The following is a 23,126-nucleotide window of genomic DNA, read 5'->3' as shown; positions in this document are numbered from 1 at the left end:
CATGGATTACATGAACTAAAACTCCTTAGGGAGAGCGCCACGTGGCACCGTTCTTAGTTTATGCACGCCTTTTAATATATTAGTATAGATGTTTAGTATTTAGTCTCTGGTGTATTAGTGGACTCCTTTTGTAGTTTGGACTTCTTTGATGTTTTGCTGGTAGTTTTTTCTTACAATTAAGGTGTGATATCAGATGGTTGGATCTAATACAAATTCTGTTTTAAATATTAGATGTAAATTTAGCAAGGTCGTAGCTCCCATGGCTTCCATAAAATACTTGTTTTTTTTTTTTTGCAGTTCCAATAATGCAACTTTAGTTTACGTCTTACAGGTGATGCATAGTAGATAGAAATGTTGAAAGTCGACAATGATTAAAAATTTTGCATTATGTATGCTAATTATCGCATGTTTTAGCTTCATTAATTTTACTTGGAACATAGCAAATAGTATCGCAAAATTACACTATCCCTGACCTTGAATTATGGATCCGTCCCTGATTATAGTAGTTTGTATCTCGATTCACGTACGTGATCCTTGTGCATATTGATTTTACTGTGAACCAGGTCTAAATAAGTCAAATAACAGTATTCATACAAGTATATATTGTGTTATGGGGGTGGTGGATACAGTAGTAATGGGCGCTGACTGTTGAGAATTCAATAATTAGTTGTAACTTGTTAGGATGAAACTGAACTTTCATTAATTGGCACAGTGGCAATTTGCATTGTCAGCATTGGTTAAGCTAATTTTATATTTACCTGATATTGTTAACAGTATTTATTATTTAAAGATAGCTATTATTGATCCTTTAAAAAAAAAAAACTATTATCCATTGGTTCCTAAAATAGAGACTTGTATGAAGCTAAGCTAACAGATCTTTATATACGTGTACCTCTTACATTCACATCCCCCCATCCCATCCTGCTCTAATGCTCTTTATGCTTGCGTGCAAAGTTCTGGTACACATGTTTTTTTATTGAAAAACATTATTTTATACAAAGATGAATAATTTGATATCTTTCTTCTTCCATTCAAAAACTTGATGTCTTTCAGCTTCATTACTTCTCCACGTGATCTGGGAAAGATGTAATACTTTATTCGTTTTATATTACTTGTTATAATTTTTTAATTTACGGATTTTTAGGCAATTTTATTAGTTGTAAAGTTAGTTCAGTAAGAATTATCTGCAAGTTTATTAGATTATTATTTATTCTTATTGTTATGTAATAGCATCGTATTAGGATTATTTATTTATTTATTGTGTAGTACTCAATTTTGTTGATTACGTGCTTTTGTTTGTGTGGTGTTGATCTTTATTATGCCTTATTGATCCTGTGATGACCTATATTCGTGAACAGTCTCTATGGATCAATAGTTCATTGTCCATCTACAGGTTTGAAGATGATACATCATTGGGTTCGGACTTGGAAGGCTTGAGTCTAATTATTATACTTTGAGTTTGTACTTTTTATACTTGGTTTTGGTTTTAAGTTTTGACTTTGACTTTGTTGGTTTGACTTTTGGAGTTGACTTTGTAGTTGACTAAGTTTTAGTTATAAAGTTTATCATTATGTTTTCCACTGCAAAATTCTGAATAAGCTGATACATTTTCACATGGACGATAATACTTTGATAATTCTCTATATTTTATATTAAAAAGGTATTTTAGAACATAGAGAATTGTCGGGGATTTACAAAGAAAAATACTCTCAATTTAAAATTTTAAGGTTTTTAAAGTAATATGATATGAGTAGTATGATGAACTTATTGTCATACTTACTATTATTGTTAATTTTGAAAACTGATAACAGAATAGTGAAAACTAATATTTCTAGTTTCGATATTCTTATTTTGTAGTTTACCAAAAAAAAACTAAAAACTAGAAAATGATACTAGACTTAACTGTATTTTTTCTTTCTACTTTGAAACTTCTCTCCCTCTTTCCTTTTATAACATATCCAAGTAGCTACTTGCTAATTTTAGTACTTCCTCCATTTTTTATTAGATGTTATACTTTTCAAATCACGGACTCCTAGGTAATTTTTGGAGAGGAGAGAGATAGACAGAATGAAAAACAAAAGAGTCTCATGTGAACATGTGATAGGAAAGAGATAGAGAGAAGTTATTACCCAAAATATAAGTGAAACATCTAATTTAAAACTTTCTAAAATAGAAAGTGTAACATCTAAAAAAAAAACGGAGGAAGTAATATAAATGACATCTAAACTATGATCATTGACAGCAACTTGGACAGAAAAATAAGAAGTTAAATATGTTAAAATAAGAAATCATGTTTCCTTTAGATATCGTCTTTTTTACGCTTTCAAAATTTTCTATATACACTAAAACTTAATCGATTACTACTAGTAAAAAGTGTAGGTTTTACAAATAAATCACTTAAAACTCAATTGGACTGAAACCCGAACCTATAATTGAAAACCGAAAAATTGAAAAATAATCCAAATTGCAAATTTGGATTTGAGTTCGTTCCTAAATCGGATGCAGGGTCCTATTCGATTTTCTAGCCTGGATTGAATTTAATAACAACATTATGCCCTTACCAACCAATATATCACAAGAATTATTGTTTATAAATGTAGTAAACCATTCTATATAGTTTTACCTCTCGGAATCAAAAACTTCTATTGATGATGAAGGATATTAGGACATTCATTTTTCTGCAGCAAGACATTGCAAAAGATCTTGACAACTTGAATATATGAACACTAACGCAAGTAAAACAAATTGGCTGACTAAATGAGTTTCCTATAGTAGTATAGTAGCATGTACTGCTACAGAAACCTAATCTATTGACTGACTAATATTACCATTGCAGACAACCCAAGATAATTAATTGTCTTTTTCGAGAACTAAGTATCTTAGCAACCACTAAGAAAAGAGGATCCACTCTTAATAAACAAGAATAATAAAGAGTCCAAACTATAAATGACTTGATATTATCCATAGCAAATTACTAATATGTCCATCTTGTCTGAAAATTGTTGTTTATGTTCTCTAATGTTACAATTAGGCTTATAAATTGTTAGCAACATCTGTGCACAGCAAAATCATTGTGGCCACAAGCCAATTCATCAAAGATCACTTATCCCCTTTCAGATCCTTATCAATTAGATTGGAGAATGGTACATAATAACTGATACACATCAAGCAGGAATGTCAAAAACAAAACAAATCCGAGATTTACAAGGCATTTTCCTCCTTTAACAAGACCAACATATAAAAAAGCAAGGCACACCAAGGTGATAAGTTCCTAGGTCACTTCAAGTTGGAATCCATCAATTTCCCAAACGCAAAATCGAACCTCAAAACAAGCTCCTGAACCACTGGAACTTCCAATGCCCATATAGGCAATGACATTCCCCTATCGAGAAGAGAAAGCCTTTGCTCTATATATCCGCTTCTTCCGCTTCTCAGTAATGAACAATTGTAAAATTATGTAGTACTATATGCAAAGGAGCTAATCCCATTGAATCAACAACTTGTCCCAAAACCCCACCCACTTCTTGTGCACCCAAATCGAAAGGCTCAACAACCGCCTAAACCCTAAAACCTAAATTCCTAAAAAACTAAACCCTAAATAGTATACCCTAAAACCCTAAAAACTAAACCCTATAACATAAACCCTAAACACTAAATCCTAAATCCAAAAAGCCTAACCCCTAAGACCTAAACCCTAAACCTAAAACGCTAAAACCTAAATCCCTAAAGCTAAACCTATATTTTATAGCTATTATTACCGACGACCGTAAGTGCCAAAAAATGCTATTAACGTTGAAAATCGCTGTAATTATAAAAAGGAAAAATTGTTAGAAACTACCTATTAAAGACACTTTTTTAAAAAAAACTACCTTATATCATGTTTATTTTACAAAACTACCTTATAAGTGGAAAAACTTTAAAAAGCACTACCAAATTCAGAATTTACTAACCATGGTTAACTATTTCCTCCAATTATCATTCTAATATAAGATTACTAAACTACCCCAACCCCTCTTTGCTAATTTCCCTCACAGGAGCGTTTAACTATTGAATACTCCCTTAAATCGTTTGTGTAATTTCTTCTCCCAACCTTTTGCTTCACCAATTAATTCTTCATTATGAGTAACAAAAGCAGATAGAAATTGGGTTTTGGGTCATGAATTGATGTCGTTGATGATGATGAAGAATATGGTTTGATGATGGTGCAAAGCTTGCCCTACTAGACACTTTTACTGCTGATTTGTTTTTGGGATTGACTTTTGGGGGAGAGAAGGTGTGCTTGTGCTTGCCACATGTATATTTGAGAGATAGAGCATCAAGTGATCAAGAAAGTGATGATATCGTAATTGTAACGTACTGAATTTAGGGGGTATTTTCATAATCTTATATTAGGGGGATAATTGGAGGGAGTAGTTAACCATAGTTAGAAAATTATGAACTTGGTAGTGCTTTTTAAAGTTTTTCCACTTATAAGGTAGTTTTGTAAAATAAACATGATATAAGGTAGTTTTTTTTAAAAAAAGTGTTTTTAATAGGTAGTTTCTAACAATTTTTCCTTATAAAAACAATTAACAAATACATTTTGGAGAAACGGCCTTCTATTATGTGAGGACGAGTCATCGCGTCTGTACAAAGTTTGGGGCTAACACTACTGCTTACTGCTACAAACCTCTATATAAATGTCATCTCACTGGCTAGATATTGTGTTGCAGTTTACTATTTCTATATAACATCGTTATATACAGTGTATCAATAACTAGAAACACAGCTTACAGCATGTAATTTGGCGGCTTACGAGGCGATGAGATGCACGAATCTTGAGCTGTCACAACCAGTTCCTGACATGAAAGAATATGGTGAGGTGACTTGTCTTCTTTTACATCCTCGAAGTTGTTGCTAGTGCTGTTCCCATTGCATTACTCTGCGTGCAGGAACACAAAGCCCAATGAAGAGGAATATGATGGCCGCCAGAGCCGTTATCACTGCATTTATTACACAAGCTCCAGCAGCCACGGAAACTGTAGTAAGGCAGAGCATAGCTTGCCAAAACAATGACCACAAATATATGCTGCTTCAACAAAAAGCATCTATCCAGCTATCCGGCTACTGAAGATTTAGATTTTGTATTCCGGGGAAGGTTAGTTTTTCTTAGTTGCGGGTTTTCTATTGAATACACAAGAAGGCTTCCTTCTTTTGTCCCAGCCAGAAAGCATTCTTCAGGAGTAACTGTGAGCGAGGTTATAACCTTCCCTGTTCCAGCGTACTTTTTAACAACTTCCAGGGAGTTCATAGAGCGTAAAATTATTTGCCCTTGATCACCCGCACAAACCAAATATTCACCACAAACACTAAGTTTTACACAACTGAGGCGCCCATTAGACTCTGAACTTGCAATGTGTTTTCCATTTATTGAATAGAGGTGCAGGCTTAGATCATCATCAGAATATAGCACAATCCGCCCATGTCGTGATACAACAAGCTTTGTCAATGCACTGCCAGATGGATGACGAAGAGATCTTACATATCGTCCCTCTCGTAGGGTATGAAAGACGCAAGTTCCATCTTTTGAGCCACTGATAACTATGTCCAGGTCCAAGCTAACATGTAGGCAAGTAATTATATCATCATGCCCACAAAGAATATGGAAGGGGGTCTCAGAGATCACATAATCTTTACGGACAATCTCACTTTGACTGCTTCGAACTCTCCTTTCCAGCGTCCTAGAACGACAGACCTCCCACACCATAACTGTAGTGTCATAGCTACCCGTAGCAAGTATACTTCCTTCAGAGGTCACTGCACATATTAAATAATATCAGTGAAAATCAAAATCTACAAATAACCCAACTCACTCTTTCCATAGCATAGAACCTTTAGATTAAAAAAAAACACATAAGTATCCAATCCAGCAATAGTAAGTGTACTAGATGTGCTTGCATAAATCCTAGTTGTTTTTTTTTTTTTTTTTTTGGGGGGGGGGGGGGGGGGGGGAGGGGGGAGGGCTTGAACATCTGCCAAGGAACAATTTCTTTCTTCTTCCTGTGGTGTAACAGTATTTCTTTTTTCAAGGAAAAGGAAAATGTAACAAGAATAATATAACATTTGGAGTGTCTTGAGAGCATAAGCCAACTAAGAAAATACATGATGCTGCCACAATATATAGTACTACCTCCGTTTCACAATAAGTGAAACACTTCCCTTATTTGGAGTAGTCATAATAAGTGCAACCAAGCTCTAAATGGTGAAAAAATAAATTCACTCTTATCACAAGTATGCCACCAAAAAACAAGAGGGGACCACAATTTGTTTCATCATTCTACTTTATTGTGTTCCCAACTTTCTCTTTCTACATTCCTTGGTATGTGTGTACTTTCTCTATGTTTCACTTATTGTGAAACGGAGGAAGTATCTCTCAAATGGCGTAAGATAACTTAAGTTTAATTTGGAGGGATGAATTGTGATTTGGGATGTATTATGAGCAAATGATAATTTATAAACATTTATTCAAATTGATTGTTGAATTGTTAATTTATAGATATCATCTGAGTACAATAGTAATTTTTTCTAAATGAACTAATGAAGTAATCCCACCTCTTAGTTATTATTGGTTATAATATGCAATTTGAACTCAGAGTAACACTCCGTTGGTTTCATATTTTACTCCAAACCGTTATCTATTAATTGTTGGATATGCCTTGCCTAGTACAAGGGTAGAGTTTTCAAGCTATGCACATTGAGCTTGTTTAGGACCTCAGCTCTATATAAGCTTAGAATACAAAGAATCAGGAATGCTAAGAATCAAGAACAAGGCCGATATGATGCATGGGGTTAACATCATAACTCAATAGCTTGTTCCCTATGCATCAATTAAAGATAATTCTACTTCGAAATCAGAGCTCGATTTTGGGAGTTCCCAGGACGTCTCAGATCGTGATAACTAAAGTATGGAAACTGTCCAGATAGCTGATGCACAGATGGCTTATCTGTGATCACACATGAGCTGCTTCAGTCTAGAAGCATGCATAATTGTCCCATGCACCTAAGCGCAGGTGTGCATCTGAGCAATTAGTTTCCTTATAGTAACAATTGTACAGTACTTGTACTGCAAGAGAAACTATGATTAGCCAAGGGAATTTGATCGTAATTTTTGCTAGGGTAAGTAACAGGATAAGTTACCTTATGTACTTGGTATCTTTTCTATATAGCCGTTATCTTCTTATATTGTAAACAGATTTTGAAGATTGAAAAGTCAGATTTCAGTGTATTGTTTTGTCTCGGCTTATAGAGTTGACTTGGACTTTGTGAACCTTCCTTTTGTAATGAACTGGCCATAGGGAAAGGAGTACTCTAAGAATTACATTTTAGTTCTGCTAGGGTTTAGCTTGAGCAAAAAGGCAGGGAGAGAGAGAGTTAGGGAATTTATGCTATATAAAATACAGAAGATTAGAGAGAGAAAGAAGCAAAGCTATCAGGATCGGGGATCCTACTTTGGATCGTAAGGGTTGGTAGGATCGAATCATAAGATCGTGAGATCCTACAATATAGGGTAAATTAGTAAATTAGTGACAATTATGCTATAATGTAGTCAAAAAACTCATGTTAGAAATTTACACATTAACAATGATGTTTTTCGTTTCCAAATGGTAATAGTAGCTAAATACTCTAAGAACATGCGACCAAAAGCTAATAGGAGAAATATACTATTTGGAATTAATTTGGGAAATTTTATGGTAAAAATTGGATCATAGGATCGTAAAATCGTGTTATGATTCTACCATGTGAGATTTGGTAGTTGGGTAGGATCGAAAGGTCCTATTAAATTAAGATTCTATGTAGGATCGGGATCGAAAAGGTCCTTCCGGATCGTAGGATCGTAAGATCCGGATCGAAATTGTAACAACAATGGAAAGAAGTATCTTGAATATGGAGAGAGTTTCTCATAGAATTTGGGAGAGAACAAACATCTTGAAAGCTTGTATTATCAGCACTCCATAGCACCTCTCTTTGATGCCACTTATTATTAAAAACTTCATTACTTCTCTAATCTATGGTCAATACTTGATATTTAAACCTAGTTCATAGATTGAGATTACTCATAGTTGAATTTCACAAAATAAATCCATATCTTCTTTCACCGAGAGTAAAAGACATAACCCTAAATACTCAAGCCCATTTCAAGGTACTTCAATCCAAAGTTAACACTCCCCCCCCCCCCCCCAAACCAGATTTACATGCCACTTATTCCTTATTTAGATGTCCAAAATTCCTTGCTACACATCCTTTTTGACAAGTTCTTCCTCTCTACCTTTTCTTTAAAATTGGACCCCACACTCACCCTCCAACTTTTTTCTCACTGCTTTTTACTTCCCTTAAAATTTGTGGCAAAAGATAAAGTAGCAAGTAATTTGGGACCGCGGAAGTAAAGTGCAAAAACACATCAACCACATTGTAGGGGAGAAAATTGGTGTTTCAGGATGTCTATGCCATAACTCTAGGAGAAATAATAAATCTACAACAGATAAAGGGCAGCCTGCCTTCTAACATCTCACATGAACATCGCTACTCAGAGTAGCGATTTGACTTTAATAAGTCGCCACTATTCATATGAGCGGTTAGAGGGCAGGATGTCGCTACTCATAGTAGCAACTCTACTATTCACGAGAGATGTTAAGAGGGAAACCTGTCATAGATTATCGTCCCTCTAACTCCAGCCAGTGTAAAGTAGTAAGGAAATTTTTTTTCTTGAAAGGCCCATAGGAATACATCATTTTATAAGAGAATAGTGATAGCAGGAAGAAAACTAGTTTTAGCCTAAAGCACATTAGCATAGATTTCTTGAACGAAATATTGCAGTAGAGATGGTTAGAACAATAAGCCAATAACAGCAAGACACTTCTAGTCTTGGAAAGTTCTTTTATACTATGTCACATAAAGTCTCAACCTAACAAATTCTGAAATGCCAAACAAAAAAGGACCAAATCAAACCTCAACTAAAACTTCTTTGAATATCTTTTCGAGTGCAATCAATTTTGACAAATATTAATATTGGTATTAAATTTCCTATAAGTAAGAGTTTATAGGTCTATTAGAATAGACAGTGTATAGCATCCTACAAGTCAGAAAAGCTCAACAGTCTGTTCAAATCAACTTTAGTTTCAAAACAGATGATGAAGGGTTTCCTTACGCAATCTACTAATGGAAAGAATTCCAGCCAACAAAGCTATCGACAAAATGAGCATGATTAATACCTGCAACGCTGCTAACCACATCTTTATGACGTCTGATGCTCTGGACAACTCTTCCATCATTAAGAGATACTACCTGAAAACTATTGTCCCAGTTTCCACAGGATACTAAAAAATTCTCTGACGGTGTTCGCAAAGTAGCAAAGCACTGGGCTCCAAGTTCTACAGTTTCGGCCAAAGCACTTCCAATTTTACGAGGAGGGAGGACATCAGAACCAATCTCAAAGAATGGATCCTACATAAATTTAATAGCTTTATCAGTTTACTGCAAGATGTTATTAGCAGAACACTTCAGAAATTAACATGTCAACCATAATCAAACCTGTGAACCAGAAAACGTAAAGTTTCCACCAGACTGCAGTTGGGTTGTTAACCACATCTTTACTGACATCATGAGACCCTGATTAACTAGGATGACATTCGAGTCGAATACATTTACATACAATAGAGCTGATGGAGAATAACCGAAGCTAGTAACAATTGATGTCAAATTAATGGAACCAGGAGCAAAACGTAAAGGTTGAGCAATTGGAATCGGTGGTCCCCTTCTTGGATGCTTCTTACGAAATATCTGGATAGGAGTTTGGCCAAAATTAGCAATCTGATCTTCAATAGCTGATCTTTGCAATTCATCTTCCATGTTATCAAGATCAACAGCACCTTCATATGTCAAATAGTAGAAGATATTTGCCGCCTGCAACATCCAAAAAAGATATTAGCTCAAATGAGAACCCATGGAAAGATATTAATGTCAATATCACCATGAAGCCTTCAACTCTTTCCACGGAAGGAAGGTCAGGAAGGGGAATTAAAAATAAATATACCTCAACTGCTGGCTTTCCTCTCTGACTATAGCCAAACACTAGATCAATCCATAGATGTAAATTTGAGCTAACAAATTCACTTTCTAAAGCCTCTCGATTTCTGTAAATAAATTCTTCAGGTGATCCCTGAAAAAAATGCATTATATCATTAGAATGTGAAACAGAATCAAAGTTTACACCATACAAGTTACAAGATGTTAAAACCTTAGCCCATGGAGGAAGGCAAACACCATCAATGGGTTCGCCATCCTGTTTAACACCCAGATGGTAGGAGTTTGAGTTTTCAAGAAACTCCGGCATGTAAAAGAATTCTGGAATTAGTTCTTTTACATCACTTGTATTTGACAAGCAGTTGCGGAAAGTGCCTTCAATACTCTGGAATAGACGGTCTGCATGGTCAAATTTACCGCCCTGACCAAAAACATCAGTAAGCATGAATTTTCATGTGATAGAAGAAAAACAAAAAAAATGTTATGGATAATGTAAATACAAGAAATCAGAAGATGAAGCACTAAATTAAATGAACAAGTTTGACAAACAGCCTTCAAACAAAGTAGAGCAAGGTGGCCAGGAAGGATCCAGATAGACAAAAATTCTTTCCTCATCAATCCAGATACCTGTAGGTTCCGATGCAGGGAAGTGAAAGGCTCGAGCCTAATAAGGTAGTAGAGCACAGTCCCCATGCTCGAATAATGAGAGCCATAATAGAAACTGCAATGAGAGTTTTTTTCCAACGTTAGTAATTCTGGTTTCCTTTGCCACATTTTTTTCCTTACACGAGCAGTTTATAATCAAATTTAATACTTTACATCAACTAAAGATGTTACCTGGGAATATCAGGATCAGAGAAATTTTCGTATCTATCCTCAAAAACCTGCAGAGATATTACCAGTAAACTCAGGATCAACGACAACAAGTCAATATTGTTTACTATCCAATTAGATATGAAATTCATCGACCTCAAATCTCTTAGGATCCAAAGCTCCCACAGGTTTTGATAAATCCCTAAAGGTTGAGGATTTGTTGAAATCAAGTGTCTCTGAGGTATAATCAGCCAATACCCATGGAAAGACGGGATATTGTGTCAAATCATTATAAGACCTTCCAGCAAGTGAGTTAAGAATCATCAGGTATTCAAAGTTTGTAATTTCCCTCCTCCTCCAGCTCTCCATAGCAGTTTCAGCCATCTCTTGAGCCAAACGTCTATCAACAAAGGAGATCGTCGTAGTCCTATCCTTAGGACTTCCCTTTGGAAGCAGTGACTCGTTTCTGGTAGTAACTATCAGGCTTCCAACATCTTTCGCCATCTTCTGTGATGAAAAATTGAAGAAAACTGGAGCAACAGAATTGTTTAAGAAAATCTCAATTGCAGTGTATTGAAGCAGATAGCGAGTCCAGTGCACTGCTTTAATCTACAACAAAGGAAAAACAATTGTGAAAACAATATAGCTGTATAGATAGACAAAATGCAAAGGTAAATATGCAAGTTATATTACCTTGGAGACCTCCCACCTACGATGTCGTTTGATACCTTTCAATTGCTTCTCCAAAGTACCCATAGCATTATGCTTCTCATAAACCAAACTGGTATCTGCTGTCAGTTTAAGAAATTTCATCTTCTCAACTCCATCTGGTTGATCACTTTTCTCTAATTCAGGATTCTTTAAAAAATCATAAGTTCTAAAAACTGTGGACCCTGCAGTGCCTTCTACCAGATATTCAGCAAAGAAATGTAGGACATTTTTTAAGACTGCCAATTGTCCAGCTAACTTTCTCTTTGGAGTAACCATGATGCAAGGTACAGTGACAAGAACCTGCAACTCCATTACAAACAGATGAGAATACAGCATGTGATTTTAAAATAATATCATAATTTTTCAGTTCACCATTTACCTGACCACTATCTGTCTCGAAGGCAGGTGAAGAAGAGTCTTTTCTTTCTTGAATTGCATCCTTCTGCTCACCATCTTTGAGCAGCTCTGAGGATTGACCATCTGGAACCTCCTCTGAAGTCATTCCCTTAGAGCTACTTGATTCATTATCGCTCTCATCGGCTTCAGGGTTCACCTCTTCAGTAATTCTGCGTATTCCTTTTAACAGGAAGCGCTTCATTTGCTCTGGAATAGGTATACCAGATTTGTTTTCACAAGATAAAACTGTAGCTTCTTTTTCTAAGGCACTGGATGAAGGATAACATAATTTTTCGTCAAAATGGTAATTTTGTCTTAGCTTTGGCCTACGGCGCCATGCATCTTCTGTCTTATCAAGTTTCCAGTGTCTTACAGCACAATTTGGGAAAGGATTAGCTGACCATGGTCCTCGTTCATCGATCAAAGAACGGAAGACATGCATCCATTTTTCCTGATGACATTAGTGATGTTATACAACTAACAAAATAGAAATGCATCTACAATAATAATTAAGCAGCAATACATGCATTAATAATTATCAAAACAGCAATAAGTAAAGTGTGCATACAGCAACAACTTGTTGCTCCTCATCACAAGCAAGTTGGAATGCAGCTCGCCTACTATCATCCAAAGCAAGAAGTCCTCTTAAGCTGCTTTGCAACTCATTCTCAAATGCCTTTTTCTGGCCTGATTCTGTTAATAAGTTCTCGTCCATCCTAGTACGCAAGTCAACCAGCTGTCTCATGCGATCGGTCTTTAAAGTTTTTATAAATTTTGCTTCATCAGAAGCCTGGGGAAATAAGGAAATCAAACAATTATTTCGTATACAATACTGAAAAGGCAAAAGAGAGCAAACTAAGAATAACTTCTATACAAATAATAATCTCTTTCTGACATTCGTAATATATTATCTGCCCAGAGACTACGAAAGTATCCCTTTGAACTTACAGTAGTATGCCTTTTCATTCAGATAATATTAGTAAAGATATAGTTTCAAGGGAAAAGACATAGGCCCAGTTCACAAAAAAAAGAATCCTTCACAACAGAAGGCTCTTAAACAATTTAGCTATTGCAATGGAACAAGATAAAAGAGAAACCCATATCAGCAAAAATATTCACCATTGACCCTAAAATGCAACACTTGATATTTGCTTTTCGCTTCTACACGGACAATTATTCTTCCTGAGCCAAATTCAATAAATACAAACACATAACATATATTCTTAAATGTAAGCAGTTCTCCAATTGTTGAATGTGTTTAATGGTGGGGATCATTTCAATCTTGAACATTTCCAGTTCTATTCAGGCATTAGTAGCACGCATGCTAGCACCGTTCGTCCTTTACTTTTTATTTTCTATTTTACTTCTCTTTTTGTCAAAATACTAAGAGATAGTATCTATAAGAATGATTTAGATAACGCATAATGAACATGAGACCCACCGCAATAAGTACTCTGTCTTTCTGAATCAAATTGTGCACCGCACCCATTTCTGCTGGTGCAGTGCCAGGTTCCAATGAATCATTACTCCCAATTATGCTAGTAGCAAGTAACGATTTACCACAGCTGACAGTTTCTCTGATCAAATGAGATATAACATGAAAACGAGTGCCATCATCAAGCATCCCATATTGATACCTAACAGTCAGCAGAGACCTGCTCATATATAAGCAATACGTCATTAATGTCCAACGATCAACAACATGCAGGAAAAAACATGGTTGTGGCAGCATAGATATACCATATGAAAAGCTGTAATCGGTTTCTGCTTTGCTCATCATCAGACAATAAAAGAGACGGCAAAAGTGGAATCACTTGCTGGACACCTCGAGAAGCTCTCTGTAGTGATGCTCTGCAGAGATACAAGACAACCAGGCGGAAGACTACCCTTGGACACTTTTCCCCTCTTAATATCATTGCTTTGTCCACATTTTTACTTGATTTTCCTCCAAGTGCATTCCCAAGTCCCCCTGACACAACAACTGCGGCCATTTCCGCTGCAGGGATATTCAATGATTCAACCAAGCCACGTGCTCTCTGCCCAAGGGATGGTCCACCAAAAGAAGTTGACTTAGGAAGAGTCTTGCTAGGGCCCTTTCCATTCATCTCACTAATAACAACCCAAAGACAGTCATACAGGGTCCACCAGTTGTCATCAGCTATTACATCTTCATTAGTTGTAGGTTGCTTGTTAGCTAGTTGGTTTCTGAAAAAAGATATCGAACATACACTATCAGCATACAGGAAACAAAAGGTGCATATTGCTTTGATGTAAATGGGATTTTACATATTATATCTGCTGCGTTGTCACATAAAAAATTCGTCATCTACTGTCAGCCACTGGTCTTAAAAATGACATGCCTGAAATTGAAACTAGAGCCTAGGCAATACATGGGAAGAATGTGCCGCTTTTAAAACTTGAACTACATTATGCTGGTGAAAGAAGAATCTATACACATGCTTCCCTCGAAGCAAACCATTTTCTACAGTGCAGCCACTTTGAAATGCGAATATGTTTCTATGTACTTACAAGACAGGAAAATAACTCCAACTTGCAATATGTAACAGGAAAAGGATAAATATAACATACGGTGCCCTCTTAAAAAGGAAGCACCGCAAAAGACGAAGGATTTTTGCGAACTTGCTTCCATCAATAATCAAAATAATCCTTAAAGAGCAGGGAAAGACTTCGACAAAAGTGATTGAAAACATGATATCTGTATAGTGACAAGACAGAAGAAGTACCATGAGAATAACTAAACTAAAAGTGAAAATAAAAGGTCAACTGTTCCAATTTAATCTCTATCAAATTTGAATATCAGAATAGCGGGTATAGTCACGATTCAATAGGTCAGGTCCACTTACTTTTTCATTTGTTGATTTCGAATCTTTCCATTACTAGGATATAGTTATAGTTGCTGATTCGAGAAACGACTTATAAGTAGCTTGCGATCTCCCATCACACATGGAGCCTCCATAACAAAAATAAACAGAACAGATTACTAAGAACAATTAGATGATTTACCCAATACGTATTTTAATACTTGACCAAAGCTAAAGGTCTCTTGTCCTTAAAGGGGAAAAAAAAAACAATAATAACATACATAGATGGGTTCAAAACCAAAACAAACATAATTTAAAACTACACAAAATACCAAAAAACTAAACATGAAACCACACCAATAACACACTGAAAGAGGCAACATAATACTAAATGGAATAAGCAGGTGACCAATTTTAATTACCTAGACATTCTTTCAACAGAATCTCCTTGCAGTGCATCATGGAGAGCGGCACCCAGATCTTTGAATCCCTCTACTTCAAGCAGATCCGGAGAGAACTCTGAGCTAGTTGCCGGAAACTGTGAGAAACAAGTCATGAATCAACAGGATTTTCAAATTTCCATACCCGAAGCATGTTTCCCAGAAGAAATAATTTTGCATAAATATATAGCGCAGAGTTTGTTTCTAAGTAATAGAAACACAATTAAGACCTTAAAAAGAAGAAATTCCAACATTTAGGTCTTATTATTTGAAAGGGGGAGGAAGGTAGGATTAGAGCAAAGGATCTGTAACATCAGCAGGACAAACTAAACCAAAAGGATAGATGAGAATGAGATCTCTTGCAGCATTTAGTTGTGCAGTGACAACATGTGTCAACTCTACCTAATAAAACATAAATCAGTTCATCCTTAAGATCTTGCTAAATAAAAGCTTTCAACTTAATGTGACATACTTTACTACTCCCTAAATCCCTAAACGACTTCCCCACTTTCCCTTTTGGATTGTCTCTAAGAGTTTGCTCCATTTCTTTTTCAGGTAACATGGTGTGCACAATCTCTCTCTACTTTTCTCCTACCCATCCTACACATAGACAGAATTACGGCAATTACCTATTAACTCAGTACAAATCTTAAAAAGTAAAAAGAGAATAGAGCAAACAAAAGAGGACAGATAAAGTACCAAATAGGAGAACTTGCTTCAGATAGAATGCATACCGGAAGTTTATGATCAATCTCAGATAGAAGCAACTCATCGATCAATCTCATGAAATACAAAGTATTATCCCGACAAGGCTGTGATGCCAAAATATTTTCCTCGTGAGAGAATTCTACAAGTTTCTGTAACAAATCTTCATATATATCCCGAAGAAAGAAGTGGTAAGAGACACCAGCCTGCAAAAGATTGACCTTATCAAGCTCACAGTAACATTTTCGATCATCCCAATAATCCAGAGTGGTAAATTAAAGTGATCCATTTGCTAAATAAGTATTCTGATAGAGCTCAGCCACATGGGATATTAAGACCGGGGTGACCTAAAATTACGCTGAAGAGTGGTGGAAACCACCTCATTTCCCTACTTAAACATTTAGTCACTCTTTACTTTCTTCTACTTCCAATAGGTTGCCTCCCCTTTCACCCTTCTAGTACTTCAAAAGCATAAGGCGTTAAGGTAATATTATGCAATTAAATCAAGGTCACTCCATCATGTCAAGACCATTCTGTAAATGCTTCTCACTTGGTCCTCGAAATGTTGTTCCATCTGCTGTTAAAACACGCCATGAATTTCTTATAGCCTACTATATTATTGCATTAGCCACTATACTCTGTTCCTAAAGCCAATGCATAGCAATACTATTTAACTCATACATAAGGGAACTTTGAACTCATATTGTAGTCAGTATATTTGTTTTGAACTTCATATTCTGTCACAAAAAATAAAAGGTTCAAAATTACATTTCCAATCATAGTCACAGAAATATTCTAAAATTCTTGAATTACAATGAAGAAGTGAAATATGTGTCGTCAAAATATTTCAATACATGCAATGATGGACACAAGGGCAGTGTAACAATCATGCAAGCTGATATGAAACCATCATCACACATTCACAATTGTGACTGCAACAGTAAAAATTAATAATTCTGAATGCAATATGCGAGCTGGTTCTAGAAAGAAGAAAAGCATAGAAGTGCACATCTCTCTAGGAGAAATTTTAGTCATTCATATTAGGAACATCATAAACTGGATCATGTACCCACTTTCTCTCCAAGTGTTTATACCAGTGACTTTTCACATATATTAAAGGAAGTGGAAAAGAACGTATAGGAAAAACTTTAAATTGATTGTCTTAACTGCTTATTCTAACAAGAAATGAATAAGCAGCTAGGAAAATCAATTTAAAACATACCAGTTTGAAAGGAGGACAATTACTTTACAACAAAAGGAATAATATTCACTGAATCAAAAATTGTTAAGGAAGCTGTGAAACTCACTTACTTTTCCTAACTAATACATTACAAGTAATCAAACATCATTAGAAACAGAACAGTAGAGTTCTCACTACCCCCTTTTACAAAAAGCTTTGAATGACTATTTGAAATGATCCACCTCAAGTGCCTCAAGGCACTTCCAAGAACATAATGCCCCCTCATCCGCTGTACTGAGAGAAATCAAAAAAAGGTGTTCAGCTTTTATTGGGTTTGGAAATGTCCTTAAATGAGGACCTACAGTGAAAAGTTTTATGTGATTGTTTCTTGGGAATCGTTGAGGGTCTGAATTGTTCTGATTTCCAATAGATTATTCTCAATCTGTTTCTAGCACATAGCCAAGGAGGATAAGCTTGGATAAGAAAACATTTACAAGTATATCTAATTCAATGACAATAAAGAAATCTGAAGCGGAAGAGGAAAAAGATTTACGGAACATAAAGTTTTAAGGATTGAACATTCTCATATATTTCTAATCCAGACAAGAGTAAGAATTGAAAAGCATAAAATGATTTTTTCAGAGGGAAGGAAATATAGAAATAAGAAAAAGGGAAAGGGAGAAAACCCAACAAAAATCCAATAATTATAGCAAAGACCTCGCCCTGAATGTGGCCTAAAATTCTTAAAATAGCCTGAATTTATGATTTCCTCTCAAAACGGAGCTATTAGATAAAATTGATAGCAGTATATGAAGATTTACTATCTCTATCACCAAGGAAGATATGAATATTGTGGAAAAAAGGATATCCACAGACCACAATGACTACAAAGTGAATACCTTTATGTAATCATATAACTAATGCCAAACAACTTTTTTGGTGCTTGTGCCAGACAAAACATACTGGATAGACAAAATTTAATCAATATGTTGATACGATCTCAGTAATTACCATTTTAAGATTAGTAATTGTATTTTTGCTACATTTCTTTTTAGTAGATATCTGGCAGTGGGAAAGCTTAAGATATCAACCCTGCTGTTTGCCCACTTCACGATTAAGTATATATAAACATTAAAATATTCAACAATGTACAAAGAATTTAGAACCACCTTTTCAAAATGCAATAGTATGAAATTCACTGTCTCCTCCAAATGTTGCCAGCCAGCTTTCACAGATATCAGATAATAGCAAAGGACAACACAAAACAATGTTCTCACAGAATTTTGTTCAATCATCTCACTTTCGCTTTGACTAACTGACTCCAGTTTGTAATGTTTCACTACATCAAGCTCCATTGAAGCTGTCAGCCAAGCAGTCCATCCATACTCCTATATAGGCAGACATGACATTAGACGTCATCAGATGCATAAATCTTTAAAAATAGAGGCACAATAACAGTACCATCAATGCTTCTATGTTCGACGGACTTGAATCAAGAAGATCAAGAAGATCTGCAATTATTTTGACTCGAGCCGATACATCTTTGCACTCAGACAGAAATTTGAAGATGAGAACCAAAACTTGAGGAACAAAGAATTGAGAGCTATTTCCCTTGACTTTTTGACGCTCCAGCTGGGTTTGCTTCTGTAACACCTACAAATTTATTTCATATATAACAGTCAACAAGAAGAAACAAAGACTCGTATGCAACCTCAAAAGTATCAACATATATTGACCTGCTTCGGGCTGGCACCACCGAGGAGAACATCAAACAAAGTGGCACATAGATGTTCAGTTAAAGGAAAACTGAACAGTCTTTCAGCTATAGCTAAAAAAGTTGGCTGTATTCTTGAATGGGTCCTCCTATTGACTTCAGAGAGAGATTTAGATCTTCCAACCGCAAGGTTAAAAAACTTTAGTCCTTTCTTTTCAGATGGAACGCCAACCAAAAGCCTGCCTATGAATTGCAAGCTAAGCAATCTGATCGGCTCATGTCCTCTGATGCAAGGGAAAAACATTTATCAAATGAAATTATTTCCTAACAAATGACATCTCAGAAGACCAAGTATATACCGTACCTCTGCAGAAGATTTATAAACACATGACATCCACCAAGGGAGTTCACCTGTTCAACAAATGATGCCATAAGTGATTTCTGAGATATAGCCCGTATAACCATGTGGAGAACATCTTCGATACATGCCATGTCCTGGCTAGTCTCAAAAAAGGTTACAAGTGCTTTGATATCCGATTCATCAATACTTTGCCTGCAAATAAGAATATAAAGTGAAACTACAAAATCAACCAGTTGTAGAAACTCAATAAAACGACCAGATCCAGAAAAATAATTAACCAATATAAAGGTACAGGAGTAGATATTCTCCTACCTAAGACTCATCTCACCAAGGCTTAGCAAAAGAAGACGAATTTTATGTATTTCGTCTTTACTCGGTCTCTCTCCAATAGCTTTGTTTGTCATAGGATGCAAGAGAGGTCTCCCTTCACCAAAAGATTGGCATTTTGCATTATCCCAATAAAATTGGCGTATAATATCCAGAACACGTGGTAACCTGCAAAGACTCTTTAGCAGCCTTGGATCGTTATCAAACTGCTGGCTCAAAAACATATACAGTTCACGCTGCACTTTGTAAACCGTAAACACCCAGACCATAGGATTAAAAAATATCGCAGAAATGGCATCTTTTATGAGCAGCTCCGACAAACCTGGATCAAGAAGTGAACATCACTTGTCTGAGTAAAAGGCAGCAGCAACTTAAGGAGAGAAAGGGAATGCTGTCCATACCACAGTTTGCAATAACATTAAACAGATGTTTCAAAGCTGAAAGAGTTTCTAAATTGAGTTGCTCAGATGGAACTGACTGCAACAAAAACCCCAAAATTGAAAAACCAGAAAGAAGATGCATCTGTTGTTGATTTGCTACGTTTTCATCTAGGACAGAAGCTATAAGCTCAATAACTTCCGCTGTGAGACGCTCTTTTGTGATAGGTATAAGCAATTGGTCTCTATTATCATTTTGCTCTTCACTTTCATACCAGTGAGATTGAGTAAACAGGGGGAAGAACACAGATATGCCTCCTACACAGTAAATAATTTGTTGTAGCAGACGCCGGGAACATAACTGTGTGCCAGACAGTATGGTAGCTTCAAAATTATTCTTCACGAGTGCATGATCTATGAGGGGTGCGACATTGTACAATGCTCTCTTATTACTTGCCTGTCATATTCAACCTAGCTGAAGTTAGAAATATGACCATTACATTCTGGCAGCTTTTGAAACAAAACATGAAGATATAAGAGAACCTGTGCATTAAGTCCAAAAATTATTTTGGGGGCAAGACCATCTTTTGCATCGAAGATTCCACCAGGTAAGGGATTATCAGATGACAGGGCATATTCATTATCGAGAAATGAGTACATGTAGCTAGGACCCAAGGAATAGATACCCATGACTTGCTCCGACGTGATGGCATCATTAAATAGATAAACTGGACCTATCTGACCAAGAAATGGTGAAATGTCTTTGATGGCGTAAGAAGCAATTTCTTCTTCACTGAAAGGAAGAGATATCTTGGCGCCGATTGAACATTTTGTCAACGGATCATTAACCTTCGGATATCTGGAGAATTAGAAGAGAGAGGCAGGCAGAGAGAGAATTCATGTTTTATTCTTTGACAAACTCCACTTCTTTGGTAAACACCCTAAAAAAAAGCAAGAGAACAAAAAACAAAGATAAAGCACACCTGCATCGTTCAGAGGATACAATATTGCCATCCAGATAACACTTTAACAGGCTACCCCCAGAAAATGCTCTACCGATGCTATGGGTTATGCAAAGATAATGCCATTTCTTCTTAACAAGACTGACTTGGAGTGAAATGCCATGATGCTTCTGGTTAATAGACTGCAATAGACCAAGGAAAATCAAATCAATTGCATTTACAATCCAAAGAAAACCAAAAGATTCACAAAATATATATGGAAAACTTCCACGAAAGATGTATAAAACATGAATAAAAACAGTAACAAAATATTTGCAATGTACCTCATAAATGATCTTGTCCTTCGCAATTAGAGAAAAGCATCCTTTCCCATTTTCCGTAACGAAAGAAAAGAGTCCCATTGCTCCGAATCTGGGGAAAGCTTCTACCCTAAGCCAACAAGAGAAAGTAAAACCCCTGTTAAGAGGCCAGTGCAGAGGTGTCCGGAGTACGATTCCCTGCCAATAATAATTTCTGGAAGTGTCAGGTTCAAGCTTCAAGGCCAGGGTATAGCATTTGCACCTTAGGAAACATATAACCACCATCACCACCACCCCAAAACAAACATAAAGCATATGACAATCAGAAAACAGGGCCACAAAACCAAAAAAAAAAAAAAAAGCAATTTGGCTTTAAGAAAAAAAACATATTAAAGTCGTATCTTTACATATCTTAATAGTGTATACTTCCTCCGTTTCACAATACATGCACCATTTCTCATTTGGGCACTATTCATGAACCAACTTTGACAATCTTTCTCCCAAAATTATGTAAGAAAAAACATAATAAGTGGGGTCTTGTTAAATTCGTCTCAATGCAAGAATTTCAAATATCAACTTTTTATATTTTTACCTATACACAATTAAAGATATTATTGTCGAAAGAAGAACATTGGAGTGCGTGAAAAAGCAAATGGTGCATGTATTGTGAAATGGAGGTAGTATATCACAAACGTTATACTGCCTCCGTTTTTCTTTAATTAAGACATTCGATTTTGCAGAAGGATCAAGTAGAAAGTGCAAAAGGTAGAGAGAATGAGAGTAAAAATAAGGAAACACTGAAAAGTGAAAAAGGTACGCAGAAGGAGAGTAAAAGTAAGAGAGATGAAAAAAGGGCCATATGTCCCAACTCCCAACTCCCGATACAAGAAACCCCTAAGAGGAAAAATGTCCCAATTCAAATAAAAAGGAGTAACCGAGAGTAAACAAAAGAAACGGTCCCACAATTACAGACCCGCAACCTAAACCTTAAGAGCTTTGTACATCTAAGTTTCAAAAGCTAGTTTTGTTGACTCTAATATATAAAGGCATGTACAGCACCCTCAACTTAGATGAAAGAAGATAATGGAGAAAGTTTGGGTTTTTCGGGACGCTTTCAGCTACCAGCTTTCTTAATGGGGTTAGTCAAATAATCCTCCCACAGTCATATGAAAACTATAAACACCAAAAAGTACTGCCTCCATTTCAAAATTCTGGCACACATTCCAATAACTGTTCCATTTTTCAATTACCTCGATTAATTCAAAGGACCTAATATTATTTTACTAAATGGTATTTCCGATATTTTTGCTGTTCCTCATCATTTATAGTCATCATTTATTTTGCTAAACTAACACAGATTTGATGAGAACTGCTCAAGACCAATAGCATCAATCTCACTGTGGAAAGCAAGGAACTAGTAGAGTTGAAGTCTTGCACAACAAATGAAAGTACACAAGCTACAGTTGCTAATGGCATTAAAATGAAATAACTAACTAAGTGCATATTCATTTAACGAAACAAAGAGATTTCTTTTGACTTAAAATGTAGCTAAGTGAGTGTGGGATATTATTATTCAAATGATATGACTAACTAGTATTTCCTCCATCCCATATTAATCGCAACACAAAGTGGGACATTACTTCTATTATTTTATAATGAAGATAGTGGGTATTTTTATATTGTGGGTAAATTGTGTGGGTCCTTTAATTGGGGGATACTTGTGTGTAGGGGTTATAATTTTATTATTATTTCATCAATTTCAATAAAAATGTGGGGTATAGTTATAGAGTGAGAAGTAATTAAAATATAGTGGGTCCATGTTTAAAGTAGAAGTGTTACAATTATTATGGGGACGGCTGAATATCGAAATGTTACAATTAATATGGGACGGCTGAATATCGAAATGTTACAATTAATATGGACAGACCGACGGAGGGAGTAGTTGTCATGTCGTCCCAAA

At 35.8% G+C, this 23,126-nt stretch overlaps 1 protein-coding gene across 2 annotated transcripts in view; it reads right to left on the bottom strand.

The window, feature by feature from the left end:
* Positions 1 to 4,580: 4,580 nt before the first annotated feature.
* LOC104888359 (BEACH domain-containing protein B) overlaps positions 4,581 to 23,126 on the bottom strand; it is a 43,916-nt gene continuing 25,370 nt past the window's right edge. For both annotated transcript variants that reach the window (XM_010673300.4, XM_010673311.3), the window contains 24 exons: positions 21,191 to 21,364; positions 20,889 to 21,049; positions 20,449 to 20,764; positions 19,930 to 20,362; positions 19,514 to 19,850; positions 19,205 to 19,393; positions 18,863 to 19,124; positions 18,588 to 18,779; positions 18,296 to 18,514; positions 15,976 to 16,152; positions 15,224 to 15,339; positions 13,720 to 14,184; positions 13,421 to 13,634; positions 12,548 to 12,769; positions 11,963 to 12,430; positions 11,566 to 11,883; positions 11,029 to 11,481; positions 10,897 to 10,943; positions 10,687 to 10,780; positions 10,274 to 10,480; positions 10,070 to 10,195; positions 9,568 to 9,939; positions 9,249 to 9,480; positions 4,581 to 5,796 (listed from right to left, as the gene is read on the bottom strand). In XM_010673300.4, the coding sequence (XP_010671602.1) occupies positions 5,096 to 5,796; positions 9,249 to 9,480; positions 9,568 to 9,939; positions 10,070 to 10,195; positions 10,274 to 10,480; positions 10,687 to 10,780; positions 10,897 to 10,943; positions 11,029 to 11,481; positions 11,566 to 11,883; positions 11,963 to 12,430; positions 12,548 to 12,769; positions 13,421 to 13,634; positions 13,720 to 14,184; positions 15,224 to 15,339; positions 15,976 to 16,152; positions 18,296 to 18,514; positions 18,588 to 18,779; positions 18,863 to 19,124; positions 19,205 to 19,393; positions 19,514 to 19,850; positions 19,930 to 20,362; positions 20,449 to 20,764; positions 20,889 to 21,049; positions 21,191 to 21,364 (6,495 nt within the window). In that variant the 3' untranslated portion in view covers positions 4,581 to 5,095. The remainder of the gene's footprint in view (positions 5,797 to 9,248; positions 9,481 to 9,567; positions 9,940 to 10,069; positions 10,196 to 10,273; positions 10,481 to 10,686; positions 10,781 to 10,896; positions 10,944 to 11,028; positions 11,482 to 11,565; positions 11,884 to 11,962; positions 12,431 to 12,547; positions 12,770 to 13,420; positions 13,635 to 13,719; positions 14,185 to 15,223; positions 15,340 to 15,975; positions 16,153 to 18,295; positions 18,515 to 18,587; positions 18,780 to 18,862; positions 19,125 to 19,204; positions 19,394 to 19,513; positions 19,851 to 19,929; positions 20,363 to 20,448; positions 20,765 to 20,888; positions 21,050 to 21,190; positions 21,365 to 23,126) is intronic.

Source organism: Beta vulgaris, chromosome 1, assembly GCF_026745355.1.
Source record: "Beta vulgaris subsp. vulgaris cultivar EL10 chromosome 1, EL10.2, whole genome shotgun sequence".
NCBI lineage: Eukaryota > Viridiplantae > Streptophyta > Magnoliopsida > Caryophyllales > Amaranthaceae > Beta > Beta vulgaris.
Note: the sequence above shows the minus strand (reverse complement) of the source record. Positions and strands in the feature narration are given on the sequence as shown.